General features: G+C 42.5%; 1 protein-coding gene across 1 annotated transcript; it reads left to right on the top strand.

Annotated features, from left to right (window-relative positions):
- The first annotated feature begins 736 nt into the window (after positions 1-736).
- On the top strand, positions 737-27,784 carry LOC135936467 (follistatin). Its single transcript, XM_065479286.1, has 7 exons — positions 737-930; positions 13,360-13,447; positions 13,899-14,008; positions 14,124-14,351; positions 15,111-15,329; positions 26,240-26,503; positions 26,836-27,784. The coding sequence occupies exons 1-7, from the start codon at positions 837-839 to the stop codon at positions 26,889-26,891; spliced, it is 1,059 nt and encodes a 352-aa protein (XP_065335358.1). The 5' UTR covers positions 737-836; the 3' UTR covers positions 26,892-27,784.
- The last annotated feature ends 61 nt before the right edge of the window (positions 27,785-27,845 follow it).

Here is a 27,845-nt window from a genome sequence, read left to right on the forward strand (position 1 = left end):
ACCTTTAGGGGTGGTTTTCGATTTTAACTCCGAATATAGCGTTGTTTGGTGTCTTTTTATATGTTTTTCGCCATCAGAAATTCAAATCTGGGCTCGTTTTTAATTTATCTTCATCCCATTTGTTAAATTCTTCGTTTAGTCATTTTCTTCAAACCCTATAAAATTCCAGATTAACATTTATCATTAATTAGTAATTTAAATTAGATTTAAATCATTTTATTTTCAGAAATTACTGTTTTTTTTTATTTAGTTGCCTTTTTCCAATTAAAAAAGGGTTGTAACTCACCCTGTAGCCTTTAGGGGTGGGTTTTCGATTTTAATTCTGGTCATAGCGTTGTTTGGTGTCTATTTATATGTTTTTCACCAACAGAAATTCAAATCTGGGCTCATTTTTCAGGTTTCTTCACCCTAATAACAAAAAAATACACATCTTTCGTCATTTACCACTTTAAATTCATTTAATTTTCAGATTAAAAATGTATTTTATTTTATAGAATTCCATTTTCAGATAAAAACCAAATTGTAAACAAATCGAGAGAAAAGTGCGATCGAAAGAAATGATATAGCGGGCGGCGCGGGAGTGGAAATTGGAGTTGAATGGACGGTGTGCGTGGGTGCGGGGGTGGGGGCGGTGGCGAGCACGTGGTGGCGGCGGGCCGCGGTCGGTCGGTCGCGAGGTGGGCAGCTAGAAGCCAGAGAGAGCGAGAAGCTCATTCCGTTCGGTGCGAGCCGAGCAGAGCAGTCGTCGAGTCGTCCGTCGAGTTGGTTCAGTTGCGTCGCTGGCCGCGCCGAGACAAGAGCAACACGAGACGAGAGTTCGCGCGCATCCAGTCAGCATGCGCGGCGCTGCAGAGGCGCTGCTCCGGCGCCGCTCCTCGCTCGCCCTGCTCGCCCTCCTCGCGCTCGCCGCACCCCTGCACCCCGTACATGGTCAGTAACAACCCCAGAAAATTTCTGATTTTTTGTTAAATAAAATTATTTTCGTTTTCTTGACTTTTTGTATTTTTAAAATCGTAAAAAACCTAATTTTTCTTGGAAAATGGATTTTGGCAACTGTTTTTCTTTCAGGATTTTTTTTACCTAAATAAAGTGAACTATGTATCGGTTTTAACAATAAAAATCCACTATTTTAATTTTTTTCCGGAGAAATGAAGTAGCGAGGCAATAAATCAAAGAAATTCGTGTAGCCGAGTGCGGGAAGCGCGCGCGCGTAGAAATGATTTTACGAGCGTGACCTTAGGTGCTCAACAGGTTTCCGCCAATTGTAATTATTACACACGCGCGCGACAAAAACCTTTTTTACATAAAAAAATAAGTCAGAAAATAATAAAAAATATTTTATTTACCTAATTGAACTAATTAACCAGGGGAAATACAAATTCAAGTTCGAAGAAATTTTGTAAATCGAGTTAAAAAAATTTATTTCACCTGTTAAACTAAAGTTTTGCAATTATTTTATTAAAAAAACCTGATTTTTTCTATAAATTTTCCAATCTCTCCACCGAAAATGCGCGTGCAGCCGTTTGTTTGGTGTCTAATTCCAGCTAATCGAATTAAAAACACTTAAAAAGTCATAAAAATCGATGAAACCAATAATTTCTAAAAATCCTGGACGCTGATTGGCTGACGCAACGCGCATGTCAGCATTTCCCGCGGTTGCCTAGCAACAGTTTTTGCAAAAACTACGCGGGATGTTCGGTCATGCGCGTACACCAGCCAATCAGCGTCCAGAAATGGATTTTTCTCCAAATTTGAATTTATTAGAGCGAAAAAAAGCGTTTGGACATATTTTTTCTGTCAAAAATTAAAAAAATAATAATTCTAGAATGTTATTAATGAAGCCATGTTAGGATTTATATTTAGACGTGGACCGCACCGATGAAATCCAATCGGCTGGCGATGCTGACGGCCTGCTGGCGTTTTCCTCTAATTCTGCGGCCGACCGCACTCACTCAGCTTTTAAAAACGCCGAGTCCCGAAATCTCTCGATCGCGGCTGCTGCGTAAATGCGGTTCGCCCCCTGTAAAGAAATCCGTTCGATTTGCGGTCGCCGCCGCCGATGAAGTAGCCTTTTATTTATTTCAAATCGAGCGTTTTACTAATTAATAACATACTTAGTTGCAAATCCGAAGAAAAAAACGAATTTTCGTGAATGAAAAACAGGTTGGCGTCACCGCATCAAAACAGGATTCATTCCTCTCGTCACTATCGCATTTCACGAGTTGTTTTTTGTAGTTTATGCACCCTTTGCAAGCTGCCAGGGTCCTCAGGAAGCGCCCTGAATCTTGTCTGTGGGCCGAAAATGCTAAAATCGTCAAAATCAAACCGATAAATATCGGAATTTAAATTATATCGATCACAATCTTCTAGGGCGATGTTTTTTCTGACCTCGGGAGTAACACAAGGCCCGTTCCGAAGGAAGAAAGAAATAAATTAAATTTTCCAACTAATTTATATAAAAAAACCAATAAATTTCCTTAGTTTTTAACTTAATTAGAGAGCAATGCGTAGTTTTTTTTCGGGCGAGCTTTGTTTACGGATCGGAATTTGAAGAAATGCGGGCTGCTGGGCGTGGGCTTAATTCGAAAATTATTCCGACCGCTCAATTAGAGGCCTGCCGAGAAGAGAAATTCAATCGTGCTAGGCAATGTTTTGTTTGGTCGCGGCAATAAAAGTGTCAGGAAAATTAATATGATGAATCGGCAAGCGCTTTTAATTACCAAACGCCAAGGAGCCAAGGTCAAGGCTGAAGAAAAAACCCCGAACGCCGGCGATTGAGGCAAATTTGGATTTTAAATTTTGGATTAAATTGCGAGTAGCAAAGTGTGGTGCGATCTGCGATGGGCGTGAGTGGCGAGTGCGGACGTTCAACTCGCGCGCGCGATTTCTTTCGTTTCTCGGCGCTGCCGGGTGCACCGAGAGAGTCAAAGAGAGACGCTGCTAACGGCGCAATCGCAATCGCAAAGCTGCCTTAATTCAAAATTTGAGATAAAAACATTGTTGTGCAAGGCGGAAGCGAGGCGAGCTGTCGGAAAAAACGGCGAGAATTCCAGCTAGCCAAGGTATGCGCTGCGCGGCGGTGACTCACGACGCGATTATGCACTCGCCTCTCTCTCTGATTCTCTCGGGGCCGGGCAAAAAGAGAGAGAGAGACACACACACAAACGGCAGCGGCAGCAGCTCTCGTGCTTATTATTCCTTTTCTTGCTGCGCGCGGAGAAAAGAAAAAAGAAAAGAGAAAAAAGAAAAAAGCGGCGGCTGCTGCTGCTTAGCTGCACTCACGACTCTTACGTTAGTTAGAAAAGAGCAAAATGATAATTAGCTTTGTGCCACTGCCACTCCGCACTCCACTTTTCTCCGAACACATTTTCTTTTTCGTAATTTCGTTCATTTAAATTAAATTAAATCGTTTCTTCAAATAAAACCGACCAATTTTTCGAATTTTACCGGTTACGCCCTCTTTTAATTTCTTCCGGGGTAAAAAAAATATTAATTTTGAGTCTGGAAAGCTATTTTTCAATTTTTCAAAAATAACAGATTTTCGAAAGAGGTGTGTGTTTGGCCTGATTAAAATTCAGCAGTTGATAGTAGCGTCAAAAACTGCCTAAATTCAGAAAGCTGATTAAATTTCCAGTTTTTTCTTATTGATTTTTCTGAAATTTTCCTATAAAAAAACCCAAATACCCAAAATCAATTTAATTCATTCGAGAATCATCTCACAATCAGAAAAATGATTTCAACTCGACTACCTAGGTATTTTTTGCGTGGCTCATTTTTTGCTGCAGACGCCATTTGGTCGGCGTGGAGATTCACGTCTCTTGGCGTTCGTCTCGTCGTCGGCCTAGGATGAAAAGCGAAGCGAATCGAGAGCTGGACACACACACGTACGCACGTCTCCGGCATCCTTTCCATCCGATCGGCCGAGCGCAAATTAAAAACGCATTAGTCACTTTTTGCCGCTGCCTGACGAAAGACAAGTCGCCTTGAGACGTCGTCGCCGCGCATCAAGCTAGAAAAATATAATCCCTTCCGCCACATTCTAGATAAACGATCTCTAAGAATTAGAGACAGGAAAAAAGACAAAAATTCGATTTCTTTAAACAATATTTCCGTCAGTTTTTTTAGGATAAAATTCAAAATAATCCAGGGTACGCGAAGGTTCCAACGTAAATCTAGTTAATTACTGAATATTAAGCTGGAATAGTCCTGACCAAGTTGCAATTGTCAGAGCGATTTCATCGGTTTTTCCACCGGGGTCCGGATTCACGCGACGCGCAGACATGGCGTCCGTTAGAGTACGGCGGGAAAATCATGAATAAGCATTCAGCACAATAAATATATTATTGTTATTTCTTTACGAACAGCTGATTAGCCCGGTAATTGGCGAATCGACCATTAGATGGCACTGAAATTTAAAAAAAATACGCGGGAATTAAATTATTAGGTCGGCACGCCTCTTTTTTGGCGCTTCTGATTGGCCACTGGACTGTCTCCTGATTGGCCTTCATTATTTCGTCGCCATATTGACTTCTGACCGGCGGGAAACCAACACATATCGCAATCCGGCTCCCCGGTGGGAATTACGACTGCGCAGAAGGTTTTGATTTGGGTCACGCATGCGCAGTGGTGAGTTTCGGCCTCTCAGTGAGATAAAGAAGCGATCTGAATATTCTGCGCATGATTAAGATGCGCACAAATTTACTGCGCAGCCTTAAAATGCGGGAATATTCAAAAAATTATAAATTTCAACGCCATATTGACTTCTGACCGGCGGGAATCCTCACATTTTTGTCCAAAAGGCGTCACTGACGGAAATCTTTAAAATAGCTCGGGGCTAAAAACATAAAAAATGGCGTTGTATGAGAAAAAACCGCGGGAATTTAAAAATTTCCCTGGATTTTTTCATCACCGTGACGAAATTAACGATAAATCGAGTTTTAAATGGTTAAAAATTAATTAAATTACATTCACCTGACCCAGAACGAGGATATTTAAAATATAGGCGTGGCAGGATGCCATTAGGCGCGGGAAATTTAAAAAGTTGCGCCATTTGTCTAATTTCAACCGTTGTTCATTCAACATTTTTTTATCTTGGCATTGCTGGCACGCGACACAATTATCATTTATTTAATCTCATTTCAAAGGCATTCCGTCGTCTCTCGGAGATAATCTGAAACGGTTATTTAAACGAGTGGTTTTTTCCTGCAGATAAATTTGAGAATGTGGCGAATTGTTGTGATTTAATTCGACGACAGGTATAAATATCAGGTTGCTCGTTCGTTTTTTAATTGTTTCCTCGTTGCCCAATTTTCTCGGAAGGCGGACGATTTTCTGGCGGGCGTCCCACGCATCCAATTAGTTACAAAGTGAGTCATCCGCATTGCCAGCCAGCAGGAAAAAACCAATTTTTATTAGACGCCGCAGCCGCCGCGCGTGCGTTTGTTTCTCCTTTTCCTGCTCGCTCGTCTGTCTGGCTGACACGTGCCGCCGCGCCACCAAATCCTGAAATGGAGGTCAAGCGCCTGAAATTTTTATTTAAATCGCTCTAATTAGCAAGGAAGCGGAAAATACGACACGATTTAATCGAGTTTGACTGCGAGAATTTCGATTTTAAAGTGAATTGGAGCGTTCGATTCTGCAAGTGCATTCGGAGGCGCAGACAACGGGCGGGCGGCCGGGCGAGGTCGGCGGCTTTTTTCTTTGCAGGTTCGGCTCGGCGGCGGCCGCAGACACGCTGACAACGTGTTTTCGCACTTCCTTCCCTCCACCGCAGCGCACGCTGCACCCACCAGACTCCCGTGAGAAACTCGAGTGAAATAACGCACGCACAAATCTCTCGAATTAATCCAAATGAATGAATTTTTTTCCCCGGCCTTGGCTATGCATCTGCACGTGCTTGGCTGGATTTTATTTTTTTTTATTATTATTGCGCGCGGTTCACGTAGCAGTGTGTGTCGGGCGGGAGACTGCTGGTGCTGCTCTCGCGGTTCGGTTACAATGTGAAGGTGCGTTGCAGGACGCGCGCCGCGACACAGATGATTATCTTGACAAGTTGCTCGTGCAGCCGAACGGATTAATCCGCCAATATTGAGTGTCACGCACACACACACCGAACGAACCAACGACCCACCGATGCATATGCCTCGCCCTCGGACGCACACGTGTTGCTCCCCTAAGCCGAAAATTTTATTTAATTTTAAAAAAGACGAAAATTGATTTTTTCCTTTGACATGATCCAGATTTAAGCGCTTTGTTGGCATTGGATTTTTATGAAATTTGGTGAAGGTGTAGTCCTACTAATCTTACAGCTTACCTGAAAATTTCAGGTCAAAATTCTGAAAACTGCCCATTTTACAGGGGCTCAAAATTTGTGAATTTGCAAAATCAGGGAATTTTAAAAATTTTAATTTAAGGGTTTTTTTCAAAATTTGTTGTTTGAACACTTGATGCCCACCAACTTGCACACGCTGACTAACTTAGCGGGTCACTAAAATTGAGTTAAATTTCTAAAAAAAATAAATAAATAAAAATCAATTTTTCCACAGACAGAATCCAGATTTAGGCACTTTGTTGGCATCACATTTTAATGAAATTTGGTAGAAGTGTAGCCTTAGTAAACCTACGGGTTACCTGAAAATTTCACGATAAAATTCCGAAAACTGCCCATTTTGCAGGGGCTCAAAATTAGCGATTTTGCAAAATGGGGATTTTTTTCGGAGAATTTTAACTGGTGGAATTTTTAAAAATTTGCTGTCTTAAATAATCAAAACTTGACTCCCAACAACCTGAGCAAGCTGACCAAATTAGCAAGTCAGTTTAAAAAAAAAACATTTTTTCCTTAGACAGGATCATGATTTAGGCGCTTTGTCGACATCAGATTTTTATGAAATTTAGTGGACGTGTAGCCCTTTTTGACCTACGCATTACCTGAAAATTTCAGGTTGAAATTCTGAAAACTGCCCATTTTACACGGATTCAAAATTTGCGATTTTGCAAGAAAAACTAATTTTTTTCGGAGAATTTCAACATTTAATAGCATTGAGGGATTTTAATAATTTTGATATCTGAAATAATCTTAACTAGATGCCCAATAACTTGCACACGGTGACCAACTTAGCGGATCAAAGTTTAAAAAAAAATCGAAGAAAAAAATTAAATTTGCAAAATACCCGATTTCTCGCTTTTTTCGAACTAATATGTTAACTCTTGATTAATTATGAGTTTTTGAGAGGGTTGAAAATAGCTCCCAACCTTCAGGGATGACTTTAATATCAGAAATTAAAAAATTTAGTTCAATTTTTCAAAAAACCGTCAGCGTATGAATAAAATCGACATTTTGTCCGATTGTGGCCAGCAAGAAAAGTGGTGAATCTGCTTTGGACGCGTGACGGTTGCGGGGTGTAACGTTCGTCAGGTCGGACATGCACCAAGAGCATATTGAATCGGCGAAAACATCATCGGCGGCGGCGGCGGCAGCGGCGGCGGCGGCCGAGTTACAAATATCGAGTTTCGCGTCTCGGTCGGTCGTCTGCGGCCTTGCGGTCGATCGCGCTGCACGAGCTGCGTATACACATTTCAGTCACACCATGCAGACCTGTCCCAAAAGTCAACTCGGAGAAATCTCGGAGACACAAAAGGTGAAAAAACGGACGTTGTCCCCGACCACACCATGAATGAAACCGACAAACAGCCTCACTCCAGCACTCCACACGAGAAAATCGGGCTTTTCTTCAATGGCTCTTCTCCTAAATTTATTTAAATTGTGAGTGTTGATCATAATTGAAGCTAGAAATGATCCAAAAGGTAAAAAAATGAGTTTCGGATGGTCAAAAACATGGGAATCGACACCAAGAACGGATAAATTTGGTAAATTTTAATTTCTAACAAAAACTCACCCCCTAGAAATATTTTCAACCCTCCTGACAACTGAAATATAGTCCAGAGCGATCACTTTGACAAGAAATCCGGTTCAAAACTGCGCAAATTCAGAGAATTTGGACGTTTTTGGAATAAAAATGTTGCAAAAATCAAAATAGAGAACTTTTAAAAAGGGTAGTTTTTATTTTTTCCCTGAATTTTTGAGGTTAGCCTACGAGGAATATTTATTAAATAGATTGAAAAAAATTTTTTGAAGATAAATTAGACAAAATTGCAATTATTCTATATTTTCTATTTATTTATTTATTTTTTAATTTTAAATTGTTGTTGCACGTGCATGGCACTTGGCCGCGCCGCGATTTCCCTCTTGAAGATTCAAATGGTGCAGCTAGTAGCATCATTGTTGTCGCGTTGAATAGTTTAATGCGCGCCGTTTGATCGTTTGATCGGTTCGACCTGTTTATGCTGGGCGGGCGGGCGGGCGGAATTGCGGCAATCGAATCACGAGAATGCATATCCGGTGGGCGTGGTCGGCGCTCGAGTGGTGCATTTAAGGGTCGGCAATGTGCTCAGGGATGCAACACTGTTGCTCAAGCAGCAGCTCTCTTGTGTGCGGTGCGGCGCGCGGCGAAGAAAGAAACACATCCTGATTAAGCGCGACTCGAGAGAGACTCGAGAGAGAGCCGAGCAACAAAGTCGCCGTCGTAATCGCGCCGCGCTTGCATCACGACACAAACCCCAAGCCGCCGCTCAGTCACCGCGTTTATCCCGTGATTGGAAAATTAACCTGCAATTATGCCTGGCCGACCCTACAGATGAGTTAAAGACACACGGCAGCGGCACACTTTTCCCTGATATGAGATAAAAATGGACAGGATTTATTATGAAGAGCGTCATATTCTTTTAATTTGTATTCCTGAGGGTCGAATTAAGGCAAAGAGCCGGAGAAATTGGTCAAAATGTCGGCATTAAGCGCCAAAATAGGTGAAAACCTATAGCAAATCGTTACTTTGGCGGTTTTTGGTTTAAAAATTGGTGGCAACCAATCAGGAGAGTGGAAGCATTGCTCTGATTGGCTGTAAGGCCGAAACACCAGCGCCACTGTGGTAAGGATGTGAAAGTAGCTGCCGTCGCTTCGTAAAAGAAGCTAATCAGAGTGCCGCTTACAGCGTTTTCATAGCACTTTTGATTGTTCCAAACCTTTAGTATCAAACAAAAATAACGGTTTCTCCACTGATTTTCCTTTCAAGAACGAAATTCTAATAGAAAATATCATCCAATTGAGGCTATCACTAATTTTAAATTGGTTTTGTGATGTTTCCAAAATCTTTAAAACCAATTTATCATAAAAATTATCCAAGAATTCCTTTCGCCGTTTTGAAAATTGATTTAAAGTGTCAATATTTGACTCCCTGTCTCGCAGAAGCAGCTGTGTCATCAACCTGCAATGTCGAAATTAATTCTTTTTTCTCCTTTTAAAACGACACTTCTTTTTATACTGCTACTGTTGCAACAATGTTTTTTTAATGAAGCGTTTCACCCGGGGCAATGTTGTAACCTCTTCAAATGCATTTCCTCGTTCGTCTGCGTTTGCAAAATTAATTACGAGAGCGCGAGACTGCCGCTGCCCCGAGACTGGAGTCGTAAACTTGATGGCTCAGACCTTGGCGGCCGGGGAGTGAAGCAATCGTTTGTTTATGCAGCCGGCCCTATTTTGGGCCGAAAAGCCAGACTCTCCGCACCGCAACAACTCAAATTTAGAATTGACCGAAAAGATCAAGAGGGAAATGGGAGTTTCATCGATTTATTTGGTTTGGAATCAAGTGAAATGCTTGGAATAGTTGTTTTCGCGGGGATTTATGAATTGGGGCGTGAAAGATAGTTTAAATTCGTAGTAAATCGTGAGAAATAATGATTTCACGCATTTGTAATCTGAAAAAAAATCCTCAATCTTCAATTTCGTTGGATCTAGGTAGAATCCTGGTTGATTTATTTTAATTCTGGTGGATCTAGGTTGGAAACACGGTGGATCCAGGTTGAATTCCAGTAGATTTAGGAGAATCTCGGTGGATCTTGGTGAAATTCTGGTAGATCTGGGTGGAAACCTGATGGATTCGATGTAAATTCTTCCTATATGCCGTGATGGATTGGTTTTTAATAAATTATTGATTTTAAACGGTTAAAAATAGCTAGAAAATGATCTGCAACCAATTCCTATTGAGACGCTAAGAGAAAAATGGATCGAAAAACTAAAACAAAGTAACAATTCATCCAACTATGTAGTGTAAAATGTTCTGCATTGAAATTTGTCTGAGAAAAAGGGACACGTGTGCAATTAATCTGCGGGGCAGGCGGCGATGATTGATTAAAAGTCTGTGGCGTGCGTGAGTTGCAAAGGTGGGCCGCGCACGAGCGAGCGAGCGAACGAGCGAGAGAGCAGACGGGCAAAAAACCGGCTTGCAAAATTCATTCGCTGCTCTCGAAGCGCTCATGACGACAACGAGAGACGAGCAACGAACGGACGGACGCACGGGCGGACAGATTTGCGCAACTCGCAGCCGCTCTCAATACAATTCGTATTAGGCAGACGTGCTCTCAACCTTGGCCCTGAAATTTTGAGAAATGACAAGGATAAACCGGCCAGTCATTGCGCGGAGAATCGTTTTCTGCGCTCGGCCCAACAAAGCACAAAGGATTCTCTATTTTTAGCTCTTTTATTAACCAATTGTTATCCAGTCTGTGATTTTTATTTTTATTTTTTTTCTTCTGTCGAGTTCTTTCGGCGAGTCAGAGTGGGCGGAAGAAAGAATTCGGCGCGTTGACAAATAAAAGCGGCGTTTTTGGCTGCGAGACGCAAGGTGCGTGTATATTTAGTCTGCGCGGGAATGCTGCCAACGCGACGAGAGCAAGACTATTTTGTGTCACTTTTTGTTTCAAAAAGTGCGCCCCAAGAAATCAAATTGACGTGTGAGCAGCCGAAACAGAATTCCTCGTCGGCTCTTAATCTGGCCAGACGATCTTGAATAATTTAGGCCCCCGTGTCGTGTCTGCGCTGAGATTTTATTCTTCGGCAGAATTTAATCTCAGTCTCTCGGTGGCAGGTGGATTTTTTTTTGCGGCTGTCTGGATGCGATCATATTTTGGACAATGCATGTAGGTCGTCGGCTGAAATTTCGGTGCAGCAGCAGCGTCGGGCATACACGTGCGAAATAAAAGAGCTCGCAGGCTCAGACAAATTTGACGGCTCATTTGCATATATTCAATTTAAATGTGAATGCGCTCGCTGGCTGTCTGTCTCGCAGCTCGAGTCGCAGACACGCCGCCGAGAATCAGATTAGCCGCTCTCGTACTTACAATGTTCCGCGCGCCTCAGACACAATGTAAAGAAAGACTTATTACTCGCGGTCGTAAAAGCAGCAACCGGATTGCACTTTCCTCCCTCTGGCTCTCCGGCTTCCATTCACTCGGTTGCGTTTGCACGAAAAGCGTTGACCCGACACCCGACGATCGAGCGAAACGGATCTTTTTTCTGCCTGAAATAGTGGAAAATCATTTGAATTAATTGCCAGGCGACGATTTGCCGCGGTCAAGGGAGAATCAACATTAAATCCACTGAAATTCCACCTAAATCTACCGCGATTCCATCCAGATCCACCGGAATTTCAATAGATCCACCAGGATTCCACCTAGATCCACCGGAATTGATGACTGGGGGCGGATGCGATAAGAAATTGATCGATAAACAATTCATTCTACTCAAAAAGGACCTTGCTACAGTGGAAATTCAATTTTTTCGAAATTTCCAACGTTTGATCTCATTTTCCTGGAAGATTTTGATTCCTCTCGTCGAGATCTCTCCAACAAAGCCTTTGGGGAAACTCTTTGTTGTAAAATAAAACAGGATTTCAAGTAAGGAGACAGTCCTCAACGTTTTCTCGAAAATTTTGGCTTCAAATGAATCCTAAGGGATAAGTTTATGGTTTTGGTTGTTGCACACATGATCATTTAATTATAATTTCATTGTGATAAGTAATAAATCATCATTTTTCACTCAACCAAAGACAAGAATTTACGTTTCAAAACGAGTACGCCTTATTTCCATTGGCCGGTGGAGACTGAGGGCCACGCCCCCTCCACCCGTTGACCAATAAAAGCGGCGATCAACGATCGAGAATTGCAATTAAATCGAAACGTGTGATAGTTGCACAATGAAACGTGCGATAAATAATAATAATTGGCGTGCAATTTATCAAGTTACTTTGTCCGAGAGAGAGAGAGAGAAGAGAGAAGGCCGTAAATTTCAATTTCGTCCCCGGCGGGCAGCGGGCAGCCACTCGATTTATTACATCGCATTCTCTCCGCTCCCATTGCCTTTGATTTAAATTTTTTCCCGATTCAAAATAGTAAACAAGAAAGTGTTTTTTAAGTTTTAATGAAAAAGGGGGTTTTAGAAAGGAGTTGAAGAATAAATTTTCCCGCCTTTTAGATAATAAAGATGGAGTATTAGATGACGATGACGTGCGGAATAGGAGATTTGAGTGGGTTGGCTGTCGGCCGGCCTTGGCGGCCTAGGCCAACCTGTCTGCACTTTCGCCGCCGCCGCGCTCCAAGCCGCCTTCGGTTGACCTAGGCTCTCTCTAACACTCGACTCTCTGCGTTAATTCTCTCCTCGGACCCAATTTTAGATCACGATCGACCGAAAACAGCAGACGCTCTCTCTCGAAAGCGTTTCCCGAGGCGCCGCGCACGTCTAGCCATTTTTAATAATCGGAATTTGCACCTGAGCTCTGCGAAAAAGATGTGCGTGTGACGAGATGATGTCATGCATCGGACACGCCACCTTTTTGCACTGCGAAATCCGTTGCTCGTGCGATGACATTCCGCCAAATAACGTGAATCGCCGATGCCGTTCTCCCGGGGGCAGTGTAAAACCTAATTCTCGAGAATTATTATTACAAAGTGTTATTTTTGCACGATTTACGAGCTCGAAAACGGTCGCGAGTTGGAAGGAATCCAAGTTTGCGGTGTCGCGTCGGGTTGCGTCACGAGGTCTAGGTGTCAACAACAACAATAAAGCCGCCTCTTCGCTCGCTCGGCGGCCGGAGCGGCACGCGCGCGCGCCGCAAAACCCGTCTTATTTCTCGTGGCTGCGAAACGCCCGGACATCCTGCTCGCATTAGCATTTTCTCGCGGATTCCTAGCCGGATTTCGGCTTCTCGCGCCCGCTCGCCCGCTCGCGACGAAAGAATCTGGGTGCCGCGGGCGCTAAAAATGGCGAAACGGGAAAAACTGGAAAGAATAAAACATTGTTTGTGCGCCGCGAGAGTGATTACACGCAATTTGCGCGCTCGCGGCCTTTTAGCATCGCAAGAGTATTATTAACGCGCACACCGTGACAGCCGCGTAAATTTGTTTCTAATTTTTGCCTGGCTAATATATATTCTACGCAAAACGGCTAAACCTCAATTTCCCTGTTCACAGGTGGCTCGTGTTGGATCATGGCCAAGAACGGACGCTGCATGCAGCGGCTCTCGGACGACGTCGACCGCGACCACTGCTGCAAAATGGAGTCAGTTGATTTGTTTCGTAAATTAACGGCTCCAACACGAGATAACATACTTTCTTGCTTGATTCACTAAGTTTGTAACACAATGTATAGACCGCTCTGGCAACAACACTCCGATTTCAGTGGGCGAACCGCTTTTTAATATCATTAAAAATACTTTCACGAGATATTTTCCGAAAATACGTTTAAACCCGGCAAGAAATTGGATATCCGAGGATATCCGCCTATGACATGAGGCTTTTCAAATGTATATCATCTGGATACCCTTTGGAAATCCAGAGATATCCTTCGGACATCCGGAGACATCCTTCGGATATCCGAAAACAACCTTTGGACATCCGGAGATATCCTTTGGATATCCTGAAGGAAATCTTGATGGGAATTAAAATCAACTCACATCCATACGGATTTTCCTGCGCATCAAATAACCAAATATGGCGGCTTTTTGTTCCAGTATGCCAGGGATGAGTCACCTGGCGGCGTACGTCGACGAAAAAATGGACTCGGGCACCATTTTCTTCTACAGGGCGCTGGGCGGTGGAGTCCCCTGCGCCGCGTGTAAAGGTAAACCTCATTTTCTGCTGTCCTAAACTTAACTGAAAATATCTATCCTATTTTCATACGTCATAATTCATGTAAAAGTATGTAAAGACACGAGGTGATACATTTGGTGGCGCAGATAGCTGCGAGAGGGTGGAGTGCGGCGCCGAGATGAAGTGCGTGATGCGCAATGGCCGTCCCAAGTGCGTGTGCGAGCCGAAATGTCCGAAGCAGGGCCGCCACCAGCGCGGCGCCGTCTGCGGCTCGGACGGACGCTCCTACCGAAACGCGTGCCGCCTGAGGAAACGGGCCTGCCGCCAACGCTCCGCCGACACGCTCTCCGTCGCCTACCACGGACAGTGCCAAGGTTGGTACAAAGAATTTTTATAGTCGGTTAAACTGTCGTGTTCAGTGCCATTTCATAAGTTTTTGACCCTGAAGAGATCAAATTTCAAGTCACATATGAAAACAGGAACTCAAAAACATGAAAATGTTTAAAATCGCGGGACCTCAGAGACATTTGAAGTTGGAAATTTAAAATTTCTTTATAGGGGTGCCTATTGGAGCAATTCCGACGCCAAATTTGAACTCCTCAGGGCCGAAAACATATGAAAGGACACCAAACTCGATTTTTCATGTTTTTACCTTCAGGGTAACCTCAGGGTTGGTCCCTGAAGGTTAAAATAAGAATTATCGAGTTTGGTGTCTTTTTATAGGTTTTCGAACCTGTAGAGTTCAAACTTGAAGTCGAATTTATGATCTAATCAAGTTTTACACACGCTTGATAGTAAAATCTTCCAAACCTTTGACTTTTTACAGTTTCCTGAAGAGGCACGCATTAATATTTAATTTTAATGATACGTTTTCCTCATTTAATGACGAAATAAAAACTTAATAACTAATTTATATGATTTTCAACTCCACAAAATCATGTGTTTTTGACACAATATTTTTACAGTGTTGACTTTTAACGTGAAAACCACTGTAATTAAGGTTGAAATTAGATTAAGTTTGTGTTTATTATTATTTTCGAATTAGAAGAACACAAAATTAATCTAAAACAAGTAACAACACACTGAAATTTGTGTGTGTAATTGCCACGTTTTCGGTGCGGTGCATTTTTCAGACTCGTGCTCGAAGGTGCGGTGTCTGGAGCGGAAGCAGTGCGTGGTGGACCAGAACAAGATGCCGCACTGCGTTCGCTGTTCCCGCAAATGCGGCAAGGAGGCGCGGAAGCACGTGTGCGGCGCCGACGGCCACACCTACCCGAGCGTCTGCCACATCCGCGTGGCCGCCTGCCGAAAGGGCAAGGCCGTGCCGATCGCCTACCGCGGCCGCTGCAAGCGTGAGTACCCCGCGAAAGCAAAAGCATATAGTGATTGATTGCGTGCGAGGCGGGCGGGCGGACGGACGGGCGCGGCGGCTGCGAGAAAAGGAGAAAAAAAACGGCTGCAGCGTGCAAACACTTATGACACATGTCTGCGCAGACAGAGTGACTCGCGTCTGGCAGCCGTCTACCGCAGGTCCAAGGTCGAAAACATTCTCGCCACGCACCTCTCGGCCGCCGCGATTCATTCTCATTAGCCAAATCTCCGCCGCCGCCGCCGCCGCCGCCGCCGCCGCCAGACTCACAACCGGGAAAACCAAATGCGGCGTCAATTCGATTCCAGGGATCGCCACACACGCATTTATAATCACTTTGGCTATTTTTAGCAAGAGAAAACTGGCCGAAATGCCGGCGAAACATGCTAAATTATAGCTGAGAGGCTGATGAAAACTTTCCATTATTTTTTTAATGTCCGTCTCGAGTGATTATTAGCTATCCATTAATTTGTGGCCGACGTTTTAATGGAATTTTGGCTTCATCGTCTGTTAGAAATATATACTTACTAACGCGTATGGTTTTTTTTTAATTTATTAAATGTGTGTAGCCTTAACAACCAAGCTCAGCAATCAAAGTGATAGAAATCTTGTCCAGTTTACTTTATTATACTGTATGGGCAATAAAATTGAATCATTTGAGGTCAGTTAAAACCTTCAGGGTCCGAAACTAATTAAGTTAGTCATCTACTAGCGTTTAAATTTAAAGCCAGGAAATGCTAACAACATATTTTTATTACGATAAAGACCTTAATGTTGAAAATTTGGGAGATATTTTATAAGGAGGTTCATATATTGCAATTTTGACTTAAAATTCGAAGTCTACAGGGTCGAAAACATACAAAAAGACATGCAACTTGACTATGTGGGTTTTTACCCTGAGGGTTACTTCAGGGCTGGATCCTGAAGGTCAGAACAAAAAATATCGAGTTTGGTGTCATTTTATAGGGTTTTGACCCTGTAGAGTTCAAATTTAGAGTCATATATGAAGTCAGGGCATCCTAAACACTAAAAATTTTAAAAGCACTGGCCTTCAGGGATATTTTCAGTTGAAAATTTTATTATTTTCAATAGGGGTAACTATTTAACAAATTTTGACACCAAATTTGAACTCCGCGGGGTTGAAAACATATGAAAGGACGCCAAACTCGATTTTTTTACGTTTTTATTTTCAGGGTTGGTCCCTGAAGGTCAAAAAAAGGATGGTCGTGTTTGGTGTCATTTTATAGGTTTCCGACCATGTAGAGTTCAAATTTGAAGTCGAAATTATGATCTCGTCAAGCTTTACAAACAATCGATAAAAAACCATCCTAATTTTCGACTTTTTACTGTTCCCAAAAGAGCAATTCGTTTCTAGGATTCTAATTTGGCATTTCTGACACTAAATTCGAACTTCAGCTCATGAAATGATGTACCAAACCTGATGTTATCGAACATTTTTTTTAAACTCCGTCGAATAAAAGTAATCACCCTAATGCTTGGGAAAGGTACCTCTAAAATTTTATGGGCCATTTGTTTTTATCGAGGTGTTTTGAGCGATTCGTTCACTTTGCATATCTTTTTTCGTGAGTGTGGTCGTGGTTTTATTGGGAAAGGGGAGCGATCGTGCATGCAATTTGCTCCGTTTCGTGCAAATTGAGGTACGGAGCAGCGAGCGGCAGTGTTTCGACCTCTGCCTGCAGCGCGGGGACGAGTGCGTAGTTAAAAATAATGGCCAGCAGCAGGTTTGCTTTGCTTTGCGCTGCCCGAGAGCGAATATAATTTAATTTTGGCCGCGGCCAACGTGTAAGACATTCGCCAGCCGCTTTTTACGGTAGCAATAAAAATTTCGCCCGTCGCGCGAGGCGCCAGCGCAGAGGTTTTTGCTCTCCGCCTTCGTCATTTTTGCAAATTGCCCACCGCCGTAACTGCACTGCCGCAATTGCTATAAGTGTGTGTGTATACGACCTTTCCTCTTGGAAACTAAATGTCTCACGGCTTAAAAATTTCGTTATATTGCGCGTAGTCAGTTCCTGGATTTTTTTATTTTACGAAAATAATTAGCCAAAATAATTGGTAACGTTTTAACGGATTTGGAAATAACAATTCGGGCCCTTTCTAAATTATATAAAGAATATGAAAAAAAATCATGTTCATTGTCATTTCATAGGTTTTTGACCTTGTAGAGCTACCCTTCAGTTCATGATTTAAAATATGGCTTCTTAAACAACAAAAATTTCAAAAGCGCGGGCTTTCAGAGACATTTTATGTCGATAATTTTAAAAATCTCGATAGGGTTGTCTATTTAATAAATTGTGATGCCAGATTTGAGCTCCTCAGGGCCGAAAACATATGAAAAGACACCAAACTCGATTTTTCATGTTTTTACCTTCAGGGTAATCTCAGGGTTGGTCCCTGAAGGTCAAACGATAAGTATCGAGTTTGGTGTCATTTTATAGGTTTTCGACCCTGTAGAGTTCAAATTTCATGTCAAAATTATGATCCGGTCAAGATTTACTTACGATTGATAAATAATTTTCCAAACTTTCTACTTTCTACTGTTCCCTGAAGAGCCACACAGAGCCTCAAGCTGTGGTAAGATAATTTAGAGATTTTATCTTGGCTGAACCGATTTTTTTTGGTTTGAAATTGCTGAAAATACTAAAAAATATGAATTTGCTCTTCAAAATGTTTTTTTGAGAGGTTTTAATTCACATAGGAGTTTTAAAGGGGGTGTGGCAAGTGCCAAACCCACGAGAAATTTGATAACTTTCCATTTTTACCGAATTTAATAGATTTTACATCCGGTTTGCAACAAATAATCGATTTCAGAAATTCGTACCGACGAACACGCAAAGTTGTGAGTATTACATTTTAGTTTGGCTGGCGGTCGTGTTGGCGTTTGGCGTGTCGACTGACTGAGGCTATAATGGCCCAGACCTAGGGCATCAAACGCCAAATTGCGTCATTCCTCTAGCCGCGGACGCGGAGCAAACGCGCGCGGCGGCCGCGAAGGTCGTTGGTCTCGCGTGTGTGTGTGTGTGTGTTGCCGCGGCGGCGGTTTGATTCGGTTCTCGAATCGCGCGCGGCGCACATCGATCTTGGCCCTGACAAAAGGTAACGCCCGCCTTTGTTGCCCGCCCTGCTAATGCATCCATTGCGCCGCGCTCGCGATTTTATTGCATTCACTCGCTCACAATCAGAATAAAAAGGCTCGCGGGCAGTGCTCCAAATCCCAGACGCCCTCGCTTTCCACACTCAAACACCTCACCTTTCCTCAGTTCGAAACCCTGGAATGCGTACCTTTGTAGAAATGTGGCCTTTTTAAATTCTGAACGAAATATTTGAGTAGAATCAAACGATAATTAGATCGGAGGAGTTCCAAAAAGGTCGTTTTTTTTAGTAATTTCAAATTCCCCGAAAAGTAAATTAGTTCCGGTTAAAAAATTAATCTGAAAATTCCTCCGAATATTCTACGTGTAATTTGGAACAACTTTTAAATTCACAAAATCGTTGTAGGTCAAAGGTAAAGGGTTCTGATTTTGTCTTTTTAAAATTTTTTCGATTTTTCATGGTGATAGGCATTTCTAATTTTTTAAAGTTGCTAGAAAAAATGTAACTCGTGAAACTGTGCACTAGATTAGCCAATTCAAAGCCAGGTTCAACCTTCAGGACCACACCCTGAGCGTCAAAATTTCGGAATCGTGTTAAAATTATGAACTAAGGTGCTGTTTAATGTGATTCCAAATCTGAAAATGGATGTAAAAGCTAATTTTTGGGCAAAAATTTACTTAAAAATAGTTCTAAATATCCGAATATTCGCCAACTACCAAGTGCAGGAATTGAAATCACCAAATAAATGCTGTACAACTCTCGAGAAAAACCCAAATCGTTTGACTGCATCTTAAATTCGTATCAAATTGAACGAAAAAAGGCGATCTATTTTCACGCGGTGGAGGAATGTGAAGGTTCTGATTGGTCGGCGGCGATATACAATTATGGTTGGCCAATCAGAGCATCTGTAGTCCTCCGCCACGTGAAAATGGACCCCTATTATTCGGCACAGAGCTTAAAAACCGTTTTCTACGAAGCTTCTGAGCCCACCAATCGATTCCCGAGGGTCGAATTAGGTAAAATGCATGTTTTTTCCGTTAAAAAAGTCCAAGCGCGACGCGCGAACTTTTTTCCCGCCAAAACAAAATGAACGTATAGTTGCGATAAGTGCGCATGCGTCAGAGCTGGTTTGAGCACTTGCAGAGAGACCACCTGTACGAATGACTTCTTTGTCAGATCCAGCCAGCTCTCACGCATGCGCAGTCCTCAAAAATAGGTTCATATCGTTTTGGCGGGAAAAACGTTCACACGTCGCTCTGCACTTTTTTGACGGAAAAACATCAAATATACCTAATTTGACCCTCAGGAATCGATTGGTGGGCTCAGAAACTTAATCAAAGACGGTTTTAAACTCATTCGCCATGCAATTTTATCTCGTTTGTCAGAAAACTGACATTTTTCACTGTCCTTTCGTCCGCTGTGGTATAACTTTGTACATAACGTGTTGTCGGTTGCGCGGCGCGTACAAGAAATATAAAAGAATGTCTGTACCGCATGTATGTGGGCCCGGGCGCGATGCAGAGAGCGCGATGTGCGCGATGACTGATGGTTTTTCGGGCTGTCTGTCGCTGTCTGCCTGTCTGACGCGCGGCGAGAGATCGAGCAAAAGAAAATGCATTCAAGAAATCGCCGAATCACTGTGCGCGCGAGCGCGAATCGGGGTCACTTCGTCTGCTCTTTTACCGCCTTGTTGCGCAATCCAAATTTGAACTCACGCCCTTTTGGAGCAATGACCGCCAGATAAATTACCAAAATATTTTTATTGTAAGAAAGAGATATCAGAATTTTGTTCAACGATAAAAGCGATCTATTTCTCGCGGCGGAGGACTGCGGATGTGCTGATTGGTCTACAGTGAGACGTATACCAACCAAACCGTTCGGAATCCTCCGCCACGTGAAATAGATCTTGTTTTGAAAGCCATCAGGGCGCTCAGGAAGGACAGTTCGGGCTCCTCAGGGTGCAACGTGAAGACCCTGATGGCTTTTAAAGAGTAAAATTAATATAGAAATCGTTCAAAGAGATATTAATTATTTTTTAACCAAGGATATGTATTTTTTGCCTCATTTTCTTCAAGCAAAAATGTAAAATTAGGATCTAAAGGTTGAACAAAACATTTTAGAGTTTCATAATTCTCAATTTCACCGGAATTTAAATAGTCTGAACGAAAAACAACTAAAACTAACGGTTTTACTCCCACCTTAGCTGCATTTAGTGAATAAATTTATACATTTTTCTGCCAACTGGGTCAATAATTGGCGAATTTGGAAGGCGGATGAAGATGTGGTTGCGTTCCGCGGGTGCGATCCGAGTACGAGGGCAATTAAAGGAAGGATTATTCGGCGCTAGAGTGCGACTGGCCCCGGAGGTTATTGCCCCGTTTCGAGTGGCTGGCTGGCTGGCGCCACGCACCTGCCTCCTCACCTTTCTCTCTTCAATTCTCTTTTTCTTTTTTCTCATTGCCTCTTTCTTACTTGCAACCAATTTCGGCCCGAAAACAGCTCGGCTAATAATTGTCCGCAAAGGGCGCGAGCGGAGCCGGTTTCTAGAACGCAATTTAAAAGCGATAAATCTCCGCTCTTCTCTCTCTCTCTCGCTCTATAGAAGTTATTTATATTTATTCTAGGTCTCGTCCGTCGGAATGAGCCGCGCCAACCGAAAAAAACGAGTTTCGCTTTAATACAAAGTTGCCTTTTGTCCACGCATACCTCGCGTTTTTATCTCCGAAAAGCGACGCTCGAATCTTGCAGCGCGGAGCCTAGTTTTCTTTCTCTCTCTGCGACGCACAATCCCATCCAGCAGCCGCCTTTATTTATTAGAATATATTGCGCCATATCTGATTGCTAAATACATTCATTCAGCGTTCTGCTGGGCTGCCATGCCCGAATCTACGCACAATTTAAAGATCGTCCAGGCCTTTTCGGCCAATTTCTCGAGACGCTCAGACTGCCTCTTCCAAGCTTTTAGTTTTTTCTGGTATTATAAAACTTTTGTATAGCTTCTCCTGATGCGAACCAAGTCCCAATTCAATGGAGATTGAACGAAAATGCCCAAAATTTTAAATTTTAATGAATAAATACAGTTTTTGCTCATATTTTATTGAAAAAAATTGACATTTTTGGAATCTACTCAGTGAGACGAATCGAATGATTTCAATTTTTTAACAGTTAGGCAAGTTTAAACCAACGTTTCAAACAGCTTTTCCGAAAAAAAAATGGTATTTTTTGGCAATATTTGCAAAAACTGGTCATTTTATCAGCTTTCCGAATTAAAAAAAAAAACATATTTTTGATCGAGCAGCTCAGCGGCTGATCTCGCGTTTTTTCAATTTTCCTCACAACCGAAGAGAATTCCTCAGGGTGCACGACCTGAGGAAGGTCAGTGGCGGTCAAGGGTAAAAAATTGTCGAGTATCGTCAATTGTGCTCGAATTTACTGAAAAAGCATTAAAATCAGGCCTGGGAGAGCACCTCAGGTCGCGGGGTACCCTGAAAAAGGTCGTTAGGGGACTGCAGATTGAAGCCCCGTCCAAGACCTGTCCGATGAGAGGTCGTGGTTGACGATCGGATAAACGGCCGAATTTTAACAAAAATAAAACCATTTTTGCCCGTGAAAAGCCGAAAAATCCGAAAAAATTTAATTTTAATTTTTCTATTGGCGTGAAAAATCTGAAAATTGGTTTGCAGACTAGAAATAGTCCGGTGCAAGCGGTGGAGTTCGTAAAACCTATTAAATTTGCTGGGTTTAGAAAAAATGACAAATTTTCGATATTCTTACGGAGAAAATTGCAAAAATGACGTTTTTGTAACTTTAAAATGCTACTTCTCCTAGGATTTTGTTCGGATCGGCCTGTACTTGGTCTTAAAATGATGCCAGATAAATTTCGCGTTGGTTTATGGTATAATTTGTCGAATTTTTTCCCTGGATTGGAGATATAGATGGTGGATATCGGAAAATGTCGAAAATATTTACAAATTCCACTTTATAAAATGAACGGCTCGATCAAAAATGATGAAAATTTCACAAAATGTTCTTCATTAAATGCTTAATTCCGATTAATAGGCAGCATATCCAGGAAAAATCCTTTCCAGTTTGAGGAATTTTTAGAAAACCATTTTATTTGCAAATTGTATCATCTCTCCGAATTAAAAAAGATTTTTCATCTAGCAGCTCAACTCATTTTTTTTATTTTTTCCTTACCTAAATTTTCGTTAGCTATTATTTAATCTAATTTTAAACTCTGTATGATGGCAATAATAATTTTTTCTGATCAATGGGACAAGAATTTCTTCTTATTTCCATTTTTTTCTCTAAAAATAGCTTTTGAAAGCAATGTGTTGACGCACTTGGTGCTTTATGAAATATGAGCTTTTGTGTTAATTATTCTTAGTAAAAAGTGCGCAGAGAAAGCTGCTAACTTGAGCTTTATTTTCGTTCCGAGCACAAATTTGGACAGATCGCGATGATCGAGTTAGGAGAATCGAAACCAGTTACAAAAACAAGGCCACGCAAATTGAGACGAAACAAAAAACAGCGTGCGCATTCGTCGCCGAGATGAATTTGGCGCCGGAATTCTAACGTCAAAATAGTTGGAGTGATTGGAGCAGTCGCTCTGCTCCGCTCTGGGAAAATGATTAAATTAATTTGCGCGCCGGAGATGGAGATGGAGAGAAAAAAGGCGGGCTTTTGGCCGGCTTTGAAGTGCGGACAATGTAGTCGCGGTGGCGGACTGGACTGCGGCGGTGTGTCACCGGCAACGAGCAAGCAGCGCGCTTAGTGCCGATTAGCGAGTGGCCGAAACCACTTTTTCTTGCCAAATAACTCGCCGCCGCTGCGAAAATTCCTGCTAGGCGCGGGAACCTGTTTTCTTTTGCTCCTTTCCTTTGCTCTGTCGGTCGGTCGGTCGGCGCGCGCGCGCGCGCTCGTCTAACCCGCAAAATCCTTGGCCGCCGTTGCCGTTGTTGCCGCCGCCGCCGCCGTCGACGAGGACGAGGAGGAGGAGGAGAGTAGTGGGTGCAGCGTCCCCAAAGCCAAACAATAAACAAAAACAAGAGGAAAATCGCAGGCTTTGTTTGTGTCCCGCTCTCGCTAATTGAATTTATGGCGTCGGCCCGTGCGTCCGATCCGTCCTCTCGTAAGTCGCGCAGAGAAGATCGAGCGAGATAACCACCAACCAACCACCATTAACGACAGGTTCAAGGCAGTTATTTGCGCACAAATTCGCGTGCACACGCGCTCAACCAAATAGTCCCCTGGTTTAAAAATTCGAATTCGGTTCTTTGGAATTTATCAGCATTTTGTTTTGAGATTTTTTAAATATTCCCGCAGAGTTTATCGAGCCAGACTGTTTGTCCGTCTGCACAAAAACAAAAGAAAAGTGTTTCATTATCTTCAGATTAAATATTTCAATGTCAAGGGCACGAAGTTAATCTTTGTTTACTTCTTAACGCCTTTCCAGAATTTAAATAAGTTTGTAACTGTCACTCATTTGAATGTATTTTTTTATAATTTTAACTGAAAAAATGTAAATTGTTTAAATTTTCTTCTATTAAATGTTTGAAAAACACGCCCCACAATTAACCTTTATATTTTAAAAAAATACTCGTTAAATTAGGATATTTGAATTTTTTAAGAAGAAAACGAAATACACGTCACCTTTGAGGGGGCGTAACTCGCGGGAATTTAAGAAGGGGCGTGGTTCCATAATGAATATATTTGTTATTATTTCATTACTAACAGCTGATTAGCCTGGTAATTTGCGAATCGACCGTTAGATGGCACAGCAGGCCAATGGAAATGAAACATAATACGCGGAAATGAAATTATAAGGCCGGCACACCCCTTTTTCGACGCTTCCGATTGATCGCTGAACCTGTCTCCTGCGATTGGCCTCCATTATTTCGACGCCATATTCACTTTTGACCAGTGGGAAAACCAACACAGATCGCAACCTGGTCCCCGGTGGGAATTACGACTGCGCAGAAGGTTTTAATTTGGGTCACGCATGCGCAGTGATGAGTTTCGGCCTCTCAGTGACATAGACAAGCGATCTGAATATTCTGCGCATGCTTAAGATGCGCACAAGCTTACTGCGCAGCTTCAAAATGGGCGAATTTTTCAAGCTGACTGATTTAATGAAGAATTAAGTTAAGTCTCCTGATTGGCGCGCATTATTTCGACGCCAAATTGACTTCTGACCGGCGGGAAACATCACAGATCGCAATTCCGGCTTCCAGTGGTTCTCAAAGAACCTGAAAAGGGGGCGTGTCACTTGCAAAAATCCGCGGGAAATGGAATTTAGCTTCATTAATAATGAAACATTCACTCTCTTCAGTCAGAATTAGTGCAATTTGATATCATTCTGACTTAAAATCACCTAAAATTTAAACCAAAATTAATTTGAACTCTTACTTCTGAGAAATCGGTGAAGTATAAAATGAAAATTAAATTTAAATTAATTGTAAAACTGTCTGATAAATCGTAAAATATTTATTTTTCGTATGTGAAAACACAAATTTCACTCTCAAATCAATCTGTAGCATTGTTAGATGTTACGTAACCATTTTCCAGCTTAATTAAATTAGAGAAGCCGTCCAGATTTGCAGTAAAAAGCCGCGAGCGGTTCTTTGAACGTTTTGCGAGGCCTGCGAATCGGAGATTTATGTGCAAATTCGTTAAAAATGGACATTGGCGGGGCGGTGAGTCATTAGGCGGATGCGTGGAGGCAACATTTTAATTCGCCGCGTGGCTCGTTGTTTCGTATTTTACGAGTGTGGCATTGTCGTAAAATTTGGCCGAAGCCGACAATCAAGGCCCGGCGTTGGCATAATTTTCCAAACAAAACCCGCTTTTCGTGAACAAAAATGAGCGCGCGGCCGTAAAACCAGGAATTCGCGAACGCCGCGCGCCGCGTTTTATGTGCACGCTCATTATTTTTTTTTATTTTATTTTTCCATAATTCTAGCCTGCGTGGCGAATCGATTGGCCCGCAGCCGCTCCGATACATCACGGCCGAATTTCGTTCGCAGGAATTCTGCTCGTGACTGCGCAAATTTGCCTCTCGGCGCAATTCAAACGCGAACACACTCCGCGTGTTCAAAGAATTAGCCAACCGGCTCGGCACGCCGAACAATAATTCCTTTTTCGTCTCGTTAGCAAAATCTGAGAACGCTGGGAAAAATTCCTGAACGAGTAGAAAGTCACAATTAAATTATGATTAATTCAATTTCGTAGAGATTTCTCTTTGTTGTCCAAAAGGAGTCGGTTTTCACGGAAACACGTGCGAAATTTTTGTGACGTAATCAAGAAAAATATTGTACAAATTAAAAAAGCCGATTTTAGTTATTTTAAATAAAAAGTCACGTTTCGGTGGGCTGCGAAAATGAGCCGAAACGACGTAGAATATTGCGAGGACGATCAATTCCATTTTTGGATGGGCTCGCTGCGATAATTATAGGGCCGTAGATTTTTTTTCTGAATAAAACTCGTTTTGGACATTAGGAATATATCCTCCGCAGGGCCTCACAGCGGGTTTCCGTGGGTCTGCTGGGGCCCCATAATACGTCTAGAATGAATTAAGCTAAAAAAATTGTATTTTCGGGGAAAGAAATTGAGAAAAATATTTTGATCTAGTTTTAAGATGCACAACCTCAATTAATTAGCGATTCGTGTAGTTTTTATCTGTCTGGCAAGCTTTTTTACGGCCTTTTAAAGCCAATAAATGGATGCAAATGAAGAGTCGTAACTGTAAAACTCAGTAAAATGAAATTTAAAATTTATTTCCAGCCGGGGCAAGCTGCAGAAACGTCAAGTGCCGCGAGCGTCAGCGTTGCCTGCTGGAGCCAGAGACGGGACACCCGCGCTGCGTGTCGTGCAGCCTGCGGTGCCGCGGCGAGAAGGACGACGCCTACGGATTCGGCGGGCCCATCTGCGGCACCAACAACATCTCCTACCGCACCTGGTGTCATCTGCTGCAGGACGCGTGCTCCACCGGCTTCGTCATCGAGACCAAGCACATCGGAAACTGCACCGACGCCTCGCAACTCCACGGTAAGTTAGTCAAATAGGTTAAAAAAGGGCTAGTTTAAAAGGAGAGGTCTTCCCGAGCATTTTGATATCCGACTCGATGGGGTTTGCTTGGAGTGAAGATTAAGGGTAGTTTTATAAGGGTTGATTTTTAGGGGTTGTCAATGTTTTTTAATTCCCAAACGTTAAAAATATCCAGTCAAGGGCATAAATATTAATTCAAACTCGTGAATAATTCACCCCTGTAACATTCACCCCCAGGCAACCCCTATTTAGACATGATCTGAACCCCATCATGTCGCATATCGTTACACTCGTGACACGCAGCCCTAACCGAATCCACTGTGTGATTTCAGGCAGGAACTCGTCCATGTCGAACTCGCTGTTCAGCGAGATATTTGCGCCTTCGTAGCTGGGAGGAAGTTTGACTCTTCCCGCCTTTACTCGCACGTACAGGAAAGAAGTACCTTACCGGAAGCAGAGTATATATATTTTTATCGTTTCGACGAATTAATTTTTGACACGTAAGGCTGACGCGTTCACGGTTTTAATCGTAGAAAGTTAGGACTTTTAACTGCTACTCATTAGTCTCCTTCAAACCAAACGGGCGGAAATTGACGAGATCTGCGTTTGCTCTTAATTGTAATCGACGAGTAATGTTCAAATTAACCAAGTTAAGCTGCGATGATTGATTTTATAGATTTTTGTTTACGGGTCCAGAAAGTGTGAATACTATATTATATTATACAAACTTAAACTGATTTTAAAATATGCTGATTGCAATGCAATGTGTGCCTGCCGCTCGGAGGATGCAAGTTTTTACGTAGTTAGGCTCACACACACACACACACACACTTCTTCTCCTTTAATTGTTTCAAATAACCTCATCTCCGCTCTGTGCCATAAAATAAATAAAAATGAAAAAACACTCTTCTGCGCTTCAGACGGAAAATTGTTGCAAACACAAAGTGCGTACGTAATAAATACATATTGTGATAGCTTCCGAGAAAATGATAGCGAGAGGAGCATTCTCGAGAGCATTTACAAATCTTGTTTTGAATCAAACGAGCCGCTGCCGCTGCCGCCGCCGCTGCTGCTGGGTGCGAAAGCAACAAACACACACACGATAAATAAAAACAAACACAGTCTGTTGATATAATATATTATCCTAGTTTTACGAACGTGTACCTACAGTATATGTATTATTTATTGAAATACTCACCACGAATATTAAAATGTGTAAATAGCGCGCGCGAGACCGAATCGGAGAGCCAGAGAGAATGAGAATAAAATCAGAATACAAAACGATGCAGCCTTTCATTTATTCGATCTTTTCCCGCCGACGCCGGACAAAAACGAGTTTGCG

This window comes from Cloeon dipterum, chromosome 1 (assembly GCF_949628265.1).
Source record: "Cloeon dipterum chromosome 1, ieCloDipt1.1, whole genome shotgun sequence".
Lineage (NCBI taxonomy): Eukaryota > Metazoa > Arthropoda > Insecta > Ephemeroptera > Baetidae > Cloeon > Cloeon dipterum.

Coding starts and splice junctions, on each gene's coding strand:
- LOC135936467 (XM_065479286.1), top strand. CDS start 837: ATGCGCGGCGCTGCAGAGGCGCTGCTCCGGCGCCGCTCCTCGCTCGCC. Junction 14,009..14,123: donor CCCCTGCGCCGCGTGTAAAG/GTAAACCTCATT, acceptor TTGGTGGCGCAG/ATAGCTGCGAGAGGGTGGAG. Junction 15,330..26,239: donor CTACCGCGGCCGCTGCAAGC/GTGAGTACCCCG, acceptor ATTTATTTCCAG/CCGGGGCAAGCTGCAGAAAC.